General features: G+C 32.9%; 1 protein-coding gene across 1 annotated transcript; it reads left to right on the top strand.

The window, feature by feature from the left end:
* Positions 1-11,738: 11,738 nt before the first annotated feature.
* On the top strand, positions 11,739-12,224 carry LOC129223148 (uncharacterized). Its single transcript, XM_054857716.1, has one exon. The coding sequence runs from the start codon at positions 11,739-11,741 to the stop codon at positions 12,222-12,224; it is 486 nt and encodes a 161-aa protein (XP_054713691.1).
* The last annotated feature ends 8,701 nt before the right edge of the window (positions 12,225-20,925 follow it).

Here is a 20,925-nt window from a genome sequence, read left to right on the forward strand (position 1 = left end):
AAATTTTATAATTTTGCAACTCAATTTTTTCCCACTTTTTGTAAACGGATCTTTTAAAATTTGGAATGCAACCTCAGACCCGATGACAATGCAATATTCTATAATCAAATTAATTTATTAACGACAAGTTATTAGTTTATTCTAATTAACACGGTTTTATTGACTTAACTTGTATGTTTGTGGGTCCAACTTTCCTTTGGACAAATAGCCAGTGGCTTATTAGAATTACTTACAACGTACAAATCAGAGCTGTGGAGTGTAACAATGTTCGCGCATGAATTTACCAGAAAGCATTCAAAATGTCTTGATGCAAATAATGCAATAGAATACTAAGACACATTCCATTATAAAATTCGAACACACGCACAAAGGTTTCATTTAAGAGTTACAAGTGTTAGCAATATTTAGTATCTAAATCGTATTTGAAAATAAAATAATAGTTTAAAAAACTAAAAAAAAAAAACAAGCTTCAGTAGCAAAATGAACTAAAAACTTTAAAAATAATCTTTGGATGACAAGTATATAAAGTAATTGACCAAACATTTAATTTTACTGTAATAAAAAACAGTGTGATGGTCTGCCTATTTACATTTTTGCATGGATAACAAGTGGAAGAAATTTGAGACAACTGATAAGAATCCCGCCCCCCCCCCCCTACGCTTTTTTTCTATTATAGTAAAATTAAGTGTTTGGTCAATTACTTTTTATATTTGTCAACCAAAGATTATTTTTAACTTTTTAGTTCATTTTGCTACTAAAGCGTGTTTTTTTAGTCTTTTAAACTATTATTTTATTTATTATGCATTGCATCAAAGTGTAGCAAATGCTTCGAATGGGTCAGCTAGTTTATTTTTATTTGAAAAGTTTTTATATTTTCATTCAGATCTCGAAAGATTAAAGAATAGCTTAAAAAAAAGGGAATCATACCAACAAACATATGAAAGTTAAAAAACTAGCCTACTCCAAAATGCCCCAAAATGAACTTTGATGCCCATTATTTTAACCTTTTGGCAAATAACAAAAACTTCAGTGTTTCAGCAAACATTTGAAAAGAGACTATAACACAATATGAATTTGCGGTGACCAATATTTTAACCCTTTGGCGAACTTTGCGTTTCAGCAAAAAGCCTATCACGTCATGAGTAAAATCAATAGCACAGATATCATAACTAAAATATACTAAAACACTACTGGAAAATGTTAAAACATAAACAAAACCAAGCATATGAAATAGCTATGTGCAGTGGCTTATCTAGTGCAATCTAAAAATAAATTGTTTTAGTTTTCCTTTTATTTTTTATGTTAGTAATTATAGCGGAAAGAAGAAACATTGTTTACGTTCTCTAAATGCATAGTTATACGGGAGAAAGCTATGATGATAAATTTCTTTTGAGGGTAAACATTTTGATACAGCTCGCTCCGAAAGAGAGATACAAAATGAAACATTTATTCCAACGTAACATTTATAGCCTCACGTTTAAGTAAATGAGGACACGTGTGGGAACAAATTATAAGTACTTTATTAGCGAATTTTTCTTGACATTCGAAACTTTTTAATGCGTTTTCTGCTCGATAATAAAATAGTAGCATTTACGGATAGGAATTGATCATTTCAAGAAAGAAGTAGATAGGGGGATGTCACTGTCTTGTTTTTCCAATTTACAGGATTCTTTCTTTATAGTGAGAGCTTCACTTTGAACTCGTTAGAAAAAGGGAATCCTGAACCAAATGCTATCAGACCAGAGCGACGTGGTGGCCTGATTGGCAGGGCATTAGACTCGTGACTGGAGGGTCCTGAGTTAAATGGCAGCCCGTCGAGGATCCTACGTGTTCGGTAATGAGGACTGGGGCACGTTAAAATGTGTCTTAGTCACCAAATCCCCCAAGTCTCATTTTAAATTCACACCTCTGAAGGCATCTATACCTGGAGATGTTCGGTTCCTAGGTTGAAAAAAAAAAACTAGTAGGTTGTGGCGATTACAAACAGATGCTCAAAAAGGAGAAAAAGAATGCCTGGAAAATAATTCTTATGGAGGATATATAAAAGGCTAATATAAAAATCATGCGAACTGAACGATTAAATATAAGTTAAGTATTTATAGCAGAAAGAGAGAACAAGAGTTGAAGAATTTTACATATTTCTTTAAAAACGTGGGTACGGATATTATAGTATTTTTTGAGAAGAATGATTCAATCTACGAGCTTTAGAAGAACTAATGTTTAATGAAAGTGAGCACAGCCACTTAAAAATTAAAAACTGCATAGTTTGGAAGAGTATTTAGTGACTATTTATTGAATTATCGCATTAGCATTATTTTCGCATTGTGGCAAATTTTAAATTATGGACGAGTAGCTCACGTTTCCCTATCTCGAAGTAAAATGCGTAAAAAATTTTAGGGCTTCTAAATATTTGGTAAAAATAAATGTTCAGCGTGAATACAAAGTCAAAGATCAATTTAATGTAAATAATCAAAAATTAGTTCAAGTTTTACAATACTTCAAATGTTAAAATATCTTTAAAGTGATCCCATTCAAACTTTATGAAGAGTAAAGCTTCGAACAGTAACTGAAAATAAAGTAATGCTGCTTGTTATAAGTAGTAAATGTTTTTACAATGATAACCCAGTTTTACTCCAAAAGGGAAAAAAAGAGAGAAACCAGTTTTAATTTACTAAACTGAAAAGCAAAACATTTTCATTCTTTTTACAGAAAAAAAATTATCATTCATTTCATTACTTTCATTAAATGTTTACAGTTGAAAACTGAAAAAGATTTAAATAATGCTTTCATCGTTTCAAAGAACCGGTGCGTATCATATATCACGGCCAAACGTCAAAGAGATTTATAATGTATGATATGAACCATGAAATTCCAGAGTTACTTTTAATTTTGTAAGAATAGTTGGAAACAATGTAAGTGAATAATTGCTTTCTCTAAAAGGTTCAGGTTAGTTAAGGCTAAGCGCTTTATGTTGCACAGTTTCGTTTTCTTCTTCCTTTTTTACTGAAATTCTTTACCCAACGTACTGAAGTTTAATCACACTAAGAGTCTCAGCATATAATTTTTGCAAAACTTTTAAGTAGAAATGAGCTATAAATTCAGTCACAGAAGCACATTACCCAACGGCAATTATTAATTCATATTAAGAAATAAATAAGGTATGAAAATTGTAAATATCCATTTTAAATCAAAAGAAAACTATTAGGAACATAAAGAAAAGTTTAAGAAAAGTTATTTCTTGCTTCAATCAACTCATTAAAAAACAAAATGACTCTCAAAAGTTCTAAAAAACTTAGATGTTTAATTTTTTGCGGAAGTTTTTCTTATTTTCTTTTTGATATTTTACAGGTCAATTCATTACTTTTAAGGTTAAGTCATGAAAATAAAGCATCGCACTTAATGTAATCAGTCATACCGGAGGTTTTGATTAATAAAATCAACAGGGAGACACCAAGGTAACCGGTGAACATCGACACCTGGTATTAACGATCAAGTGGTTTTTGAGTAAAACCAAAATTAACATTTATGCGGTTTTCTAGTGTATGAAGTTTATGGAATACAAACACTTACAGAAAATGGGATAAACTTAAAATGGTCATTGAAAACAACTAAAAATATCTGAAAGGACATTGCGGAAATAACATTCAAGTTATAAGAATTCGATCTTGATTACATTAATTGAAAAAGAAGGAAATGTTTTGAACTATCAGTAGATAAGCTTGTGTACCCTTACTATTTCTTCAGCTTATTACAAGCATAAAAGGGAATCTTTACTAATAATAAAGCTGAAAGTTTCTCTGTCTGGATGTCCGGAGGATGCCTGGATGTCTGGATCTCTTTGACGCATATAGCGCCTAGACCGTTCTGCCGATTTTCATGAAATTTGGCACAAAGTTATTTTGTATCATGGGGGTGTGCACCTCGAAGCGATTTTTCGAAAATTCGATGTGGTTCTTTTTCTATTCCAATTTTAAGAACAAAACTATCATAAGATGGACGAGTAAATTACGAAATTATCATAACGTGGAACCGTAACATGGGTACCGTAACGTGGGTACAAGCCAATTGGCGAGAAAATTCACCATACATTATTTGTAAATATACAGGCGAACCAAAAGACCTTTTAACTTTTCTATTACGGGCAAAGTCGTGCGGGTACCACTAGTAAATTATAAAAGGCAATATGTTTGAAATGTTTTTCATTATCAGTGGCACTGTTGTTTGTCGTAAAGTAAAAGGTGTGTTGCTATCGTCTACTTGGCTACGAGATACTTCGATTCTGGTATAATAGCTGTTTCTCTGAAAGAAGGCGGATCATTTGCCCACAAACTGTGAAGAGAACTAAAGGATGCGAAAGGCTGTGTGATAAGCATTTTAAAATGGAAAAAGTGCAGTTGGCGCTTAGGTATTGTCAGATAATCCAAATTGACCATTACCAGTTTATATGAGCACTATCAGACGCGAAGTTCATGAGAACATTTGATACAAGTTATACGGGCAGATAACGGTGCAATTACTTAGTAGGAGGGCCCTAGGGCTACACCTCATATTTAAAGTGTTCTCGCGAGCCAGAACACCCATAAAATATGGAAAAGGAAATAAAAATTGCCAACTAGCAATTTTGTTTTCTTAACTTGATGCTTGTTTTATTAAATCACTGGTTTTCAGAAACCCCACTTCTAAACATTTGGTTCCAAATTTGTGACATTCTCACTGATCGTGATTTTCGGATTGTAACATTAAACAAAACAACGGGTCACACATATCAGTATCGGCCATAGGTTGGGTACTACTGACCTACCACATACGTTAATTGGAGAAAGTATTCTTCCCTACCAAGTTCTCATTCATTAGAATCGGAAAAAGGACGGCTTATCTAAGAGTGAAAAGTTATTAAGCATAATTCACGACAATATTTTGGAAATTAAATCTTATTTCGAACTATTTGGACAATTTTATGAGCTTTAGTCAAAAATTGCTTTATTTCAACAAATGCAATTTAAGTCAAAAAGTACTCATAAACTACAACTATCAATATAGATTAAGGAAGTTTTCCAAGCATAATAAAACAATGAGTAGAATTCTTCGTGATTTTTCTTCTTAGTAATTGAGGTTACTATGTGACATAATATTTTCATGTTTCTTGAATAAATGATACACAGCATGAAAAGACAAATTACTACGAAATATTCTTTTGGGCAGAGTCCAAAAGTTTTGGAATGAGGGAAATCTGAAAATCATATTACTTGAAAAACATATTTAATAAAACGAAACTGAAATTTTGGAATCGGATGTCGCTGATGTTTGTTGAAATCGCTGTATATTTAGATGAATGTTAATGAAAAAGAATGAACTACAATAACAAAAATCATCCATTTCTGAACGTAGAATTCATAAATCTGGAACAATACTGTGATTCGTTGAAATATTAATTTGGAAGACGGATAAGGACATCGGAAATTTATTCAGTAGTTCAGCTTTCGAAAGTATTCAGGAGTTTTTTTTATTTGCTTAAAATACTTAGGCCGTTGTACAGGCCTTGTATTATTGCGAACTGTATAAAATTCTACCTATTTGGCAAATGTAAGAAATCTAAAAAAACATTGTGGTCTTTTGAAAGAAAGTTCCTAAAATCCTACTTATTATTACGAATAATGTATGTATTCTTTTTCTTAAAACATCGTCCTGTTTGTTTTCATTCTTTCATGAACCACATAAACTCCATTAAAAAAAGGATTTTCTAGGAGTGAAATGACAGCTGGCAGGAAAAGATATGCACATTATTTTCTTTTCAACGTTTCGAATTTTTAAGAGTTTGAATTTAAAAAATAAAAAAATATTAAAAACTTTTTTTTCCATTTTCTTCAGTTCAATGCTTTTATTGAAAACACAAAAAGTAAAAATAATCTTGACAACATTTTTGAAGCGTATTCGAGCTTTTTAATACGCGAAATACATCTGTAGAGACTTAAAAAATATGTCTGACTACAGCATTACAAACAACATTCCTTTTTACGCTATTAGGATTAATCAATAAGACAAAACGTACTGTCACAAACGTCACTTATAGATTTGATCTTAACCTTAACCTAAATTTACCCTTTCTCCAAAAGAGGGAACGATCTCGTAAGGCTGAAGTGCCGAAGTTATCGGGCAAGAAGGCAATAAAAAATTTCAGCCAATCCTTCGGACAGCATCCATGTTTAACGACTTTAATCAAGATAGAGCAACCCCATTTTAGATTTCTTTTAACCATAATCCATCCTCGGCCACACCCAATCTATCTCGGAAAGTGCCCTCAGCTCTACTGGCCATTTCTCTTAGAAGACTCAAAGACTCAAGCATTTCGCATCAAACATATTTCAAGTTCAAAAGATTTTCTGGCGAATTTAAAGATCTTTTACTTGGAGAAACAATTTCAAGTACGAAAGCGTATGGAAATTGAAATATGGCTTAAAGTGCTTTGACCTCTTTGTTTCAATTTTTAAGGATTTCGAGAAGAACAGTTGAAAATAATAAAATTATGTTTTAGGAAACTCATGTATAGTTCCGCTGAAAATCAATGAGTTTCTGTATAATATTCACATTTTACAGTGAATATGTTCATCGTTTGTGCTAAGTACGAAGAGAAAACAAACTGAAATACAAATCAGGTGCATAATCATTGCAAGTGAAGCAGAATATTAGAAAATAAACTAATTTTGGATTGGCCTTCCGTATTTGAGAAAGGAGGAAATATTTATCAATGCTTTTTCTTTCTTTCTTTTTTTTTTTTTTTTGAGAAATTGTCGGTATTATGAAAAGAAATGGTTTTAGCTTTAATCATTAATATTAGAGGAGCGCACAGCGTGGAGGGTACATGGCGCAAACTGCGTAATTGATATTTTTTGGGGGATGGAATGCTTAGGGTTAGTTTTTCATGGGCATTGTTCCTGGAGCAATCTGCTCCTCAGCTTTTGATGGTGGTGCGTTATCGAAATTGGCAGAGTACGCCTATTTGTATGTTGCTATTTTGTAACCAATGTATCATATAATTTTAAATTAATCCCCATCTTAAGTTAATAAAATATCTTAATAGAAAAAGCTATTTTCCGATGACTCAATGTTTGTCAATGCCAAGAGTACAATAGAGGATTCTGTTTCTGATTTTGGAGAGGGTCATTACTAACATATGATCAAGCTAGTTAGAGATTGAAGTGTTAAGTGCAATATTTAGACACGAACAGAATTTTGGGTCCGACGCAATTTATAGCAATTGAAGCCACGAAACACAATTTAAGGCTAATAATTTAAGGTCCGGTCACATTAAGAGTGTTAAAAAACCCTCTTTAGTCCCTGGATCCCTGATTGGAATGCAAAAGATTCTGGCAACAATGAGGAGTTAACTTTGTTCCCATAGAAATTTTTTTCTCAGAATGGTTAAATTTTTTGTCAACTCATTTAATAAACTTCGAGAATGAAGCTCATATCCCCTAGCAAAACATATTATTTTTAAACTCTAAGTAAAGTAGTTTGATTTTAAAATACCTTTTTTGAAAAAAGTTATACGACAATACAATTGCTCTTTTAAAACAGGAGAACTATTCCGTTAGAGCAATTCTTTTATACCTGTGTCTCAGTTATTACGTTTATGGTACAGTTACAAATATACCATATATATCTAATAGAAATTACGTAACAGAAAAACTGATAGGTGTGAATAGGACCACACCAAGTATTTATTATGTAATCATATACAAATAATTAAGAATATAAGTTTAAAAACGAAATTGTTTTTTGTTGTGATACATTTTAAGTTCTTAAAAGGCAAAATTAATCGTCTACCAAGCTCTAAATCTAACCCTTAAATGTTACAAAAAGGCGATGGTAGCACTGCTATGTATTGATCTTGACGACTTTCTACAACTTCTACCACTAACAATTTTGTAAGTTTTTTCTACATAGACACTTAGAATGTATTTTGAGATGCAAGTCTTTACATATCGATATGTTTAAATTCATTAATTAAAACTCGTAACAGATTACTTTGCGACTATTTGGGATTGCTCAAGGAAAATTAAATTAACTAAAAAAATTGCAAGGCCCTAAACGTTTTGTTCTTTAGCATTAATGTTGACAAGAAGTTGATAATCAAAAGATTTTAAAGTTGAAACAAAGGTAACACAGCAGAAAAATGTTACGTAATGTTCGAATTTTTTACGATGTAAATCGTTTTGAAAATTCTAATTGCGATTAAATCGAAGCAGTGTACAAAAAAGAAGTTATTTTTAAAGGTGTGCACTTTATTTTTGCTGTGGCTTTATTTCTTAATCTGTTACATTTTTTTTCAATTCGGCTGTCAGTGCCGGGAGATAGAAGTTGACAAGTCAAAAAACGTGCAGAAATGCGAACCAAGCATTTACAATATTTCGTTAAATGTTATTATCGAGCTTGTACTTCTTATCGAAAAACAAAAACAAACAATAAGTATGACATTGAAACTGTTAGTTTTTGTTAAAGCTACAGTATTTACAATACATTCAATCATTGAATAAAACTTTTAATACGCGAGAAGTTAAGTTGTCTACTCAATGTTTTACGGCTTAATGTATTCGCATGCAGAGCATTGAAAACAGTTAGCTAGAATCCCAACTATCCTGCAGATAGAGAACCAGAAACTAAATGGTTTTCACAAAAATAAATAAATAAAGTTAAAAAACACACACAAAATTAAATTTAAAAAATGTAAAAAAATGCTAAATATACATTTAAATGAAGAAAAAATAAATAAATAAAATTGTTGGTATGGCATTTTAATGTAAATCGTTTTTGATATTTTTTAAAACAAAGTTGCTTTGGACATACAAATTTTAAAAATGAACTAAACAAGAAAAAAAAAAAAAAAAAACACGCAGAAAAAAAAAGTCCATAACAACGACGCTTTATTTCCTTTTGCAGTTTGGTGAAAAAAGAAAAAGAAATCCTCCACATTATTACCATTCTTTAAAAAAAAAAAAAAAAAAAAAGAACAACACTTTCCGAAGCTACCACCAAAATCTTCTACCGCTATCATCCTCTGGCAGGTGAGTGAGATCTCTACTGCCTTCATTTCCTAGAGAACTATCACGACTCTAATCTACAGTTATTTGATCGACCCCGCTACCTGTGTAACGACAACTCTCCATGTACGTAAAAGCGATTCAGAAACAAGTTTGCCCGCCCGGTTCTGGAAAGGCATTACTCTTGCCATTGAACAGACCTCAAAGACAGTTAAGAGCCCTGGGGGATCGCTAATGGACAGCTGCATCAATCAGATCTGCTTCGATTACTAGTTTTTTCTGCTATAAGGTACTTTAGCTCGAAGTTTCATGCAAATAAAATCGCAGATATTGGAAACTATTCAACAGTTAGGCAAACATTTTTTTGACTTTATATAATTGCCTGTTGCATTATAGTGAATCAAATGATCGAATATTGTCTACACATCAGAATCTGGTACGTTTCACTTTAATTGCATCAGTGATACGTTGTTGAACAATATCAAGACCTAATAGATGAAAATCAAGCTTTTATTAATGTAATTTTTAAAAAGTAGGTCAATCTGTTGCAACGGATTTGACTGTGTATATTTTCTTGCACAAATTGCAAGTGCTACTGATTCTCAAAATTTCAAACCTTACAGGGTGGTGCAAAAGTAATGCCATAATTTGAATCGACCGCCATTTTTTGCAGATTGCGCCACATGTCACTGTGTTTTGACACTTATGATCTGGAGGTATAGTGAATTAGTTGTCAACAAGTCATGGAGTGATATACTACACACCTCAAAAACATGGATTTATTGTTACTGCACATTTAATAAATTTTAAATCTGGTGTTTTAAACCAACGTGAATTTCGTCGTCGTTTTCTCTGTCGTCATGTTCCATGTGCTCGAACAATTAAGGTGTTTACCACAACAAACTACGAACCTTAGAAGGCTTGATAGTTAACATTGAAGAAGACATCTCCAATTTGGGGATGGAGGTTTTGCGAGCAACAATTGAAAATGCCGTAAAACAAGCGCAATTATGCATCAACTCGGAGGGTAGCTATTTGAGCGATAGACTTTTTTAAAAATAATGTCATCAATTTTACACTTTCAAATAAACTTTTGATAAAAACAGAGTTCTTTTTTTTCATTTATAACAAGTGGCAGCCAATTAAAATTATGACATTACTTTTGAGCCACCTTGAAAAATGTACACGTGTCTCGGAATTATGGCAAGAGCTGCGCTGTCGGAGTCGGACTGATTTTGAAGTAAACGAGTCGGAGTTGAGAGTCGAAGTTTGGAATTTTAAGGGTATTAGTCGGTGTCGATCGTTTTCCATCAAGGTCCGCAACACTGCCAGAGCTTGCAGAAAAGGAGGTTCTAAAATTCTAGGAGTTGGAGTCGATCCTGATTATGTCAATGTCAAATATTTGCATTTTTGTTTCTCATGCTGTTGTTCTCTCACATTCTGGGCAGCACTCCAGAAAAAAATCAGTCGCATTTCGCTTCGGATTGACGTTATTACTCTTCCCCCAGAAACAATCTCCATTTTGCGGAGTTTATATGCGGAGACGGTTTGAGGGAGGAGTTTTGACATCAATTCGGAGCAAAAGGATTCTTTTCAGAAATCGGAATAAACCTCTTAACTTCTACGATCAAAAAAAGTCTACAATTTGTATCACTTTTAAAATGATTTAAAACCCTAAGAAACTACTAACTGCTTTATGAGGAGATAACATTTCCGGACTTATTGGCCGTGGTCTAATTGGAGTAAAAATTCCAGACGTTTCGGCTTGCTTTGCTGCAGCCAGCATCAGTGGTTTGTGTTTGGTAAGACTGATTCCTTGCTTCGGTGGCTCCGGTATTTAAGCAAACTGCTGCTGCGCTGCTGATCCTGATTGGGAGGCATTCTCAAGCCGCTGGTAGAATAAGGTTCCTGATTGGATGAGATTCAAGCCGCCGGGTGATCCTGGTACCTGATTGGATGGGATTCACAAGCCGTGGTGGCTACCGGTTTCTGATTGGATGGGACCACAGTATGTTTTAGACTGTTGTGGCGAGCGGATCTAAGGGCAGGGTGCTATGTTTTTGGTAAATTGAAATTCTCCTCTTTTCTGTTGAAATTAAAGGGGTGTTTGAAAATTTCTATAGCTTCGCGATGAAGACGGGCAAAGTAATGAGATGTTAAAGCCAAGATTTCTGTGTCTTTAAATTTGATGTTGTGGACTTCTTCTTGTTTGCTGTGTTCGGCTACGGCAGACTTATCATAGTTTCCTAAACGGCAATGACGAACATGCTCAGAAAGGCGTGTCTTGATGCTGTGCTTCGTAGTTCCGACATAAACTGATCCACAGGAGCACGGAATTTTGTAAACTCCAGATGTGGAGAAAGGGTCACGGGGGTCTTTCACCGGGCGATAACAGTTCCTAAGTTGAGTGGTGGGCTTGAAAATGGTCTTGATGTTGTGTTTTTCAAGGAGTTTTCCAATTCGGTCAGTAACTCTGTGTAGGTAGGGTAAGAACACTTTCCCTAATGGTTCAGATGGGGTAGGCTTCTGTTCGTTATTCGACCTCCTGGGATGAAGGGCTCTTCTAAATTCTCCTCTAGTGAATCCATTGGCTTGAAATGCTAGCTCAAGGTGTTTCAGTTCCTCCTTCAAATGTGTCTTTTCGCAGATCCTTTCTGCTCGCTACATCTAAATAACATTCATCCCAGCATTCAGTTCACCATGGAGAAGGAGAGCAATAATCAGCTGCCTTTCCTCGACGTTCTTGTGACACATCTAAATAGCATTCATCCCAGCATTCAGTTCACCATGGAGAAGGAGAGCAATAATCAGCTGCCTTTCCTCGACGTTCTTGTGACGAAAAAGGAAGACGGGACGCTCGGCCACCGAGTGTACCGCAAGCCCACACACACAAACCGTTACCTTCATAATAACTCAAACCACCACCCGAGACAAAAAATGGTTGTCATCAATACCCTCTTGCACCGAGCAGAAAGAATCTGCGAAAAGACACATTTGAAGGAGGAACTGAAACACCTTGAGCTAGCATTTCAGGCCAATGGATTCACTAGAGGAGAAATTAGAAGAGCCCTTCATCCCAAGAGGTCGAATAACGAACAGAAGCCTACCCCATCTGAACCATTAGGGAAAATGTTCTTACCTTACCTACACAGAGTTACTGACCGAATTGGAAAACTCCTTGATTAAACACAACATCAAGACCATTTTCAAGCCCACCACTCAACTTAGGAACTGTTATCGCAAGGTGAAAGAGCCCCGTGACCCTTTCTCTACATCTGGAGTTTACGAAATTCCGTGCTCCTGTGGATCAGTTTATGTCGGAACTACGAAGCGCAGCATCAAGACACGCCTTTCTGAGCATGTTCGTCATTGCCGTTTAGGAAACTATGATAAGTCTGCCGTAGCCGAACACAGCAAACAAGAAGGAGTCCACAACATCAAATTTAAAGACACAGAAATTTTGGCTACAACATCTCATTACTTTGCCCGTCTTCATCGCGAAGCTATAGAAATTTTCAAACACCCCTTTAATTTCAACAGAAAAGAGGAGAATTTCAATTTACCAAAAACATGGCACCCTGCCCTTAGATCCGCTCGCCACAACAGTCTAAAACATATTGTGGTCCCATCCAATCAGAAACCAGTAGCCACCACGGCTTGTGAATCCCATCCAATCAGGTACCAGGATCACCCAGCGGCTTGAATCTCATCCAATCAGGAACCTTATTCTACCAGCGGCTTGAGAATGCCTCCCAATCAGGACCAGCAGCGCAGCAGCAGTTTGCTTAAATACCGGAGCCACCGAAGCAAGGAATCAGTCTCACCAGACTCAAACCACTGATGATGGCTGCAGCAAAGCAAGCCGAAACGTCTGGAATTTTTACTCCAATTAGACCACGGCCAATAAGCCCGGAAATGTTATCTCCTCATATTGACGCCGGCCGTGAAATCCTTAAACAGTATTTTACTAACTGATTATTCCGCATTAATAATGTGCCTCTGCGTTTTGCTCTAAATTACAAGATATTGTTTTAGACAAAAAATCACGCAAGTAACACTTACCCTGTTCGTAACGGTTCTGAAATTATTCAACAGTTAAGAAAATCTTTTACCACTCACCATAAATGTTTGATGCTCTACAATTATTCTCATTAAAATATTGATAAATAAATATTTTAAAACTCTATAAAAGACAACTATCTTTGACAAATATGGACAGCTGCCTGATATCATCAGGTTACGTAACGTTGGGTTACTTAATATAACGATTTCGAAGGTAATAAATATCTTGAAGAATGTTTTATGATTTACAGAAATATAAATAGCATTACATTCAATTACACAATGACTTTAAAAATATATAACGTGTAAAATAACCATTTGCAAACCACTGTGAATAGTTTTCGAAACTGCTTTGCAATGAGTAGAATATTCTTAATTGTGTGCATATTGTTTTTACGGTACTTACCATAAATCAATTTAGACAATTCCTACAAATCAGAAAACTATATTATGAATCTTTAGAACTAATTGAACGGTAGAGATTGAAAATGTTCAGAAAATATTTAACATTGATAGAACTTTTTAATGTTATTCCACATGGCACTGACATTAATGTGGTCATTTTGCCTAAAGTAAATTGATTTTGAGACTGCGATCGGTCAAAAGATTCTTTACTCGCTATTATTATTGTAAATTAAAAATTATGAACTTATTTTTGTTTTTAAGTAACAACAGAACCTTTCCCTTTTTGCATGTTAAATTTATTCAGATACATTAAAGAAATGGTTGAAAATTACAAAAAAAAAGTTGTTAAAATGTTTTTTCGCTTTCCTAAAGTGGACCGAGAAAACTATCACAGTGGTTATAACAAGAAATATCCAACGTTATTTAGCAGAAATAAACGCATTACTGAATACACGTGTTTCGGGGTTTCCAGGAACACATTTTTTATTTCTAAGTTGTCAGCTTTTGGATGCAAAGACATCCGATAAAAGCACGTGTATTCAATAAGCTGTTTATTAGTGCTAAACAGCGTATTTCTTGTTATTTCTCAGCACAAAGGTATTTATTCATTTGTCAATTACTGTTTAAACGAGCCTTACAGGCTTTTACTGGATGTCTTTACATCAAAAAGGCCACAACTTTGAATTGAAAAAAAGATTTCTGGAAACCTCGAAACACGTGCATTCAGTAATCTGTTTACTTGTGTTAAACACCGTATTAATTTCTCAATCACAGTGATTGTTTCACTTCGTTGAAATTAGTATTTTACTGCTCTTTTTATACTGGTTCACGTATTAGTAGTTAACTGCACAATTAAGAAGTCTCAAATATCACTCAAGTGAATATTACTTCTTTTCATTCAATTTATCGGTGAAAATTACGCAATAACATTTTGAAGTAATAGTTATGTATATAAACATTAAGTTTTCAAATATAAATATGACTAATTTTGAGAAAACGCTTTTGTTTTTTACTCTGTCATACTGTGAAATAATCCACTTCCCTGTACCACAATTTTTTTAATGCTACATCCCAGATATTTTGCTGTATACTTTTGCCCCAAAAGTTATTGTAAGACACCAAATTAAGTACATTTTTACCTTATCTGTTGAGCATAAAATAGATTTTCCAGTATCAGTGTACCATTTATGAGTATGTATATGCATAATTTATTTAATTGTCCCTGTGTATAAGTACTGTTTTCTAGTGTAAAAAGAGTACCGATGTTTTTTTTAGTCTCAAAACGAGAGAGTTTTGATACATCATATTTATCGTTTTTCTCTTAAATTTAAGACTTGTTTGTGTATTATTAGGCTTAAATTATATCCTGCCTGTCAATATCACATTCTTTATTAATCATTTATATTACTTAAAAAGTTTTCAAATCAGATTGAATTGACTTTTTTTTAAGACAACGATGTAACAGTATTAACCTATGAATAAATATTGAGTGAAACGTTTTGTTCGGAATTGATGAAAAGTGTAAAGCACGAACGTACTAAAAATATTCATAATTGCTTATGAGTAAATGATTTCCTTGTCGAAACTCGTTTGTCTTTCCATTTCTTCTAAGTAAAGTGAATAAAACTGTGTCCCCAGATTGCTTAAGCACTATATAGTAACGTTTTAAGATAATGACTTAATTCTTCTTTTTCAACTGCCATTTCATTTATTTTTCTTACATCCTATTGGCGTAGGAGCAATAGATTTTATCCAAAGCATTCTTATCCGCATAAAGTAAATGCCAAAGATCGGGAAAGCCGTTTTCCTATGCAATTCTAGGAGTACATCTTCGCATTTTATTTCGTATTTTCCTTCGAAAAGTCAAATTCGCTTAAGATAGCTTCGGGTGGTAACATTTTTCGCAAGAGAAAATGGCAGCATTAAAGAGGCACAGAGACCTCTAAAAATTTCCAAAAGTGTGCACATAACGCATTTCCTCAATATCCACTGTGCTCATTTTCCTGACCACTAAATTATCCCATTTGCAACATTAAGAGGTAATTTTTCGAAGATTTTTTCCCTTTTTTGAAAGAGCATCAGCAGAAGACTATTAGCGTCTTCCGTCCATTAAGGCAGTAAAGAGACTCAAATCCAGAAAGGGAAAAAAATCTTGGAAGTAGGTCAAGACGATAATATGCGACGTAATAATTTTTGGCAGGCTTTTCGTTGGCAAGAAAATTTCAAAATAACTTACACGTACAATGTTTGGTCTGCGAATTTTAATGCACGTATATCAATTTTCAAGTGTAGTCAACAATGGAATGCCAATACATACATACATACGTACGTGTGAGTGTTAATGTGTCTGTGTGTGCATGTTAGTGTATGTCTGTTAGTATGTGTGTGCGTTAGTGTATGTCTGTGTGTTAGTTTAGGTGTGTGTTAGTGTGTGTGTGTGTGTGTGTGTTTGTTTGCGTGAGTGTGTGTTAGTGCATGTGTGCGCATGTTAGTGTTTGTGTGTGTGTATTAGTGCATGTGTGCGTGTGTTAGTGTGTAAGATTGTATGTTTATGTGTGTTTATGTGTATATGTGGGCGTGTTTGTGTGTCATTGTGTGTTTATGTTATTCTGTGTGAGTGAGCATGTTTGTGTGTGTGTGAAAGAGAAAAGAATTGTATTTTTATGAAGAATGTTTCTTAAGAAGTCGAGTAGCATTGTTAAAATTTTCTCTGCTTCTATCTTGAGTATGACCTTGTGATTCATTCTGTATTTAAAAGTATAGAAAAACAACGTTAAAAAATAATTGATGCAGCAGGACAAAGACACGTTACAAACTCGTATGTTTTTCCTTGGAAGCTTTTTAATAGTATTAAGAAATGAATTTTCTGATACCCCTTGAGGATTCAGGCATTAATCGCAATGTGAAATATTCGAAGGACGTCGTTCTAGATATCAAGTCATTCCATAGTCGTCAAATCCCCAATCAAATTATACTTTTCTCCTAAGCGAAGAAGTTTCGAACATGCCATTTTTTTCTGTTTGTAATTCATGCTGCATAAAGACAGTTTGCTCATTAACTGTTTCTGTAGTTAGGTTAGCAAATATTTCTAATTAACTGTTTCTACAGAAAAGTAAACCAATACATCTTAGAAACTAGATGTATTGGTTTACCTTACTATTACCTTACTATTCTCCCTTATTATAGTTATTATATATCCCTTATTATAGTTATTACCTTACTATTCTCCCACTTTTTATAAATTGAAAAATCAAAAAGCCTTGAAGTCAGACAAATACTCCATACTAATTTAGTTTAGTTTGAAGAAATTAAAGACATTCCGAAGAATTTCACACACAATAAATATTGTTTGCTAACTGAATTTAACTTCTAAACTAGTTATACGTTCCGTTAAAGTTTCACACCAATTTAAAGGCAATATGTGTTTCCTTTCCTTGAGAATTTAATTCTTTCTAAGCTCCCTTAAGACACCTTATCAGTAAAAATGTTCTTCGCTTTATACGTAAAAGAAATACACTTTATCTTAATGGTTTCTATTGATTCACTTTATGATTCACCGATCAATATTGAATGGGACGAGGCATTATTAACTTATCCTTAATAGGAGAAGTTTTCGGAGAAACTTCGATTAGAGAAATATTTTCAAAACAGAGACATTTTAAAGACTATTAACAATGCAATATGTTACATATCGAAGCTAAAAACAAACATTGTTTTTAAAATTTTCCTTTCCTGCTTATAAATAAACAAATTTAGCACAAATCTTATTTTCATAAGATCTCTCAGATGTGTTTCTATGTTTATCGACTTGATAAGTTATTTTAGTTAATTCTGTGTCAAAAATGTAAGGATGAATACAAATATTTAACAAATGAAACTAAAATTCTATTTGTTCAAGTTCTCGGAATATTTATGCATTAATTTCACCTTGTTAATAAAAATGGTAAATATTTGCTAATTTTGATTCTCTTATGTTAGTAGATGTGTATGATTTAGTTTAATCATGATTTAAAACTACCTGCATTATTTAGAAATACGCTAACCCTTTGCGCATATTCAACAGTGTTAAATTTTACACATTATGGGAGGAGGTATGTAATCTGACGAGTTCTTAGGAGCAATTCTACCTTACTCTTCCGTGCTTTGCTGTCGTCTCACCGTCATTTATTGATATAAAACTATCTACCCGTAAAACATTTAAATTTATGATTTAATTATTTTTAGCATAAAGTATAAACAATAGACGAAATATTTTTTTCACAAATTTAAGCATCACAGTTAGTTTAGTAACGAACGTTTCTGAAGAGAACTAGTTTGAAATTTGCAACAGTACGAAAGTTATGCTACTTGTAAAAATTCATTAGATTAAGGATCTGCTTGAAAGGGATGCTCTACAGATTGTAATGTTTGAACTTACATAGTAGAACATGTGTGATGTGATTACTAGAACCCGCACATATTTCTACCGAAGTTCGTTCAAAGCATTATAAAAAAGAACAGAACATATGAGGCAATGAGAAGCAAAGGGATGTAAGCGGCAAAATTAAAAATTTGGATATAACCAGTACACTTGGTAGATGAATTTCTCCTCTGTCTTGGGGCAAGAGATGGTACTAGTAGCCCTGGTAGTTGCTGCTATACAGCGTGATTTAGAAAACAATTTCAATGAAAGCATACCTAGGGTGTTATCTTTAAACACGTTTTACTCTAAACTTGAAAATGTCCATTTACATCCCTTTGCTTCTCACTGTCTCATATGAGGCAATGAGAAACAAAGGGTTGTATTTGGCAAAATTAAAAATTTGAAGATAACCAGTACAAATGGTAGTTGGACCTCTCCTCTGTCTTGGGGTAAGAGATGTTACTAGTAGCCCTGGTAGTTGCTGCTATACAGCGTGATTTATAAAACAATTTCAATGAAAGCTTTCCTAAACGCGTTTTACTCATAACTTGAAAATGTTCATTTACATCCCTTTGCTTCTCACTGCCTCATATGACTAAAAAATTAATAATTAAAATGAAATTAACGTAGAAATTTATAAAAATAAAACAATGATTTAAGCGCTAAAACTCATTTGCAAATGTTTCTGTTGTAACTTTATTAGTGCATATATTTACTTCATACGAGTATAAACTTATCAGCAATATTTGTTAATATCACTAATGATATAAGAAAAGATATTTTGAACTTATATATTTACTAAATAAAATTAGTTATCATATTTTCAGGGTAAAGTAAAAAGCAAAGAATTTTAATTTATAAGTATTTATATATCAGTAGATAATTACTAGACAGTGCTGAACAGCGAAAACATTTCTCTCGTGCTTTTAGAAAGCATATGCATCAGTACATAATTTTTTTCAACTGTTTTTAAAATCCCATATCAAAGATGGTTTTATTTCTTTATTCTATATTAATTTGAAACGGAGAGAAAGTTTATGCTGATGTTAATTTGATAGCTTATTATTTCCTAACTTATATAAACTATTTGCTCTCTTTCCATTGTCTGTCATATGTAATTCAAATGAAAGTTAAGCAAAGTCTAAAAAGTGAAACACAGACATTTATTGAAATAAATATATTTGTATTTTCGATAGTTTCTATTGATGCTTTTTGAAGCTATATTAAATATTCAGAAAATACATGGAGTGACTTTTACGTTAGCTAAAAAATACTTAATTTGCAAAATTTATATGAAATGAATATCTGAGTGTATACACAAATGAGTTCATTTTTAACATCTTTTACTTTTATCTTAATAATACAATTTTATTATACCAGCATACCACTTTCATATCCAGTATGTTCACTTATGTTTTTTTATTCAATAGACTACTACTAACACTGTTGCTGAAAATTATGTTCAGGCTAATCTTTTCACAATCATATAAAATCAGATTAAAACACTATATTACTTCTTCGTTTGAAATGAATTGGAAAGTTCATAATAATGGGCCATTCCACGGAAAAACGGACATTTTGTCTCGCATTATATTTCATTGAAAACAATAATTTAAATGGCTAATGAGAAAAATTTTGTTGCCAAAGAAATCGTAAATATATGTGTGATTTCTAAATTAAAAGAAAAATGTGTTCAGTACTTTTAGAAGTTATCAATTTTCAATACAAAATATGAAATGACAGGTTCGGGACAAAACAGCGCCTTTTCCGTGGAAGAGTCCTAATGCTGTTGAGTTTTATCTGATTTGTAGGAAAAGGTAAACACTATTATAATGGTGAAAAACAATTAAAAAATAGATTTAAGGAAAAAAAAAATCTGAGTCCTACTCACTTGGTTGATATTTTTCTTTTTTCCAGCCAAAGGATTGATTAGTTCCAGGGGCGTTAGTACGTTAATAGCAGCATTGGCGGCTTTTTTGTCGCTTTGCAGCATTATAACCATTTGTATTAAAACTTTCAGCAGTCCAGTAGAAAAAATACAATAAATTTTATATTCAAACAGTCACACTTCTACGATGCATTCTCTTCACTTGAAAAAAATCATTCGCCAGTTGTAAAAAACGATGTTTGCTCTTAAAAAATATTTAGTGTTTGATTTGATTTAATAAAAATAAAAATCAGTTTTTGTTCCAGTTTTTGAAACAAGTTGTTTACAAACAAATTAATTCGGGCCTGAAACATTTCTCATGTAAAGCATAGCGCTGAAATTCTAGGTATAGCAACTCCAAATTGTTTTATGTCGGGATTATTTAACTTGAAAATTCCACTAAAGAAACAAGAATGTTTTCCGATAAATTCAATCGTTTGTTTTAGAAATAAGTTTTTTTATCCTCAAACTAATTCGTGCCTGAAACACTTGGCATGTAAAACATAGCTCTAAAATTCGAGATAGCAACTCCAAATTATTTTATGTTGGAACTGCTTGACTTGAAAATTCGAAAAAACAAATTTTTTTTTCATGAAACTATTTTGAGTTAGCAAAATATTTTATACACTTTAAAGTTCAACTACCACTATCCTAAGCAAAAATAGGTTTTGTCTGAAAAATTCAATAAACGCATCAATTATAGATTAGCGCAGTCTTTGTATAGAGATCAATTTTGAACTTGGAAGCCCTATACATTCGATCAAAAAAGCAATTTTTTAACAGAAAAAAAACCTACAGCATATATTTGAAATGAATCTTGTTGAAACTTGATATTTTATAGGTGTTTACTTACGCTGTTTTAATACTTTTAATTTTTTTTCATGTTTATGGCTTAATCTACAGTAGTTATACAAGATTTATGAAGTTTATTATTTGAACACATTTGGTTATTGATCAATTAAAAAATAATTATATTTTATTTTATAAGAGGTTCATTTTCATTTAGTTCTTATAATTTTACACAGAGTTTTATAATTATATTCACTTGCTATTAGAAAATACAATATTTCAAGTTGGAAACTAAAGCTTTA

Source organism: Uloborus diversus, chromosome 5 (genome assembly GCF_026930045.1).
Source record: "Uloborus diversus isolate 005 chromosome 5, Udiv.v.3.1, whole genome shotgun sequence".
NCBI classification, from domain to species: Eukaryota; Metazoa; Arthropoda; class Arachnida; order Araneae; family Uloboridae; genus Uloborus; species Uloborus diversus.

What these genes read in the sequence shown, in the direction of transcription:
- LOC129223148 (XM_054857716.1), top strand. Translation starts at nt 11,739, where the DNA reads ATGGAGAAGGAGAGCAATAATCAGCTGCCTTTCCTCGACGTTCTTGTG.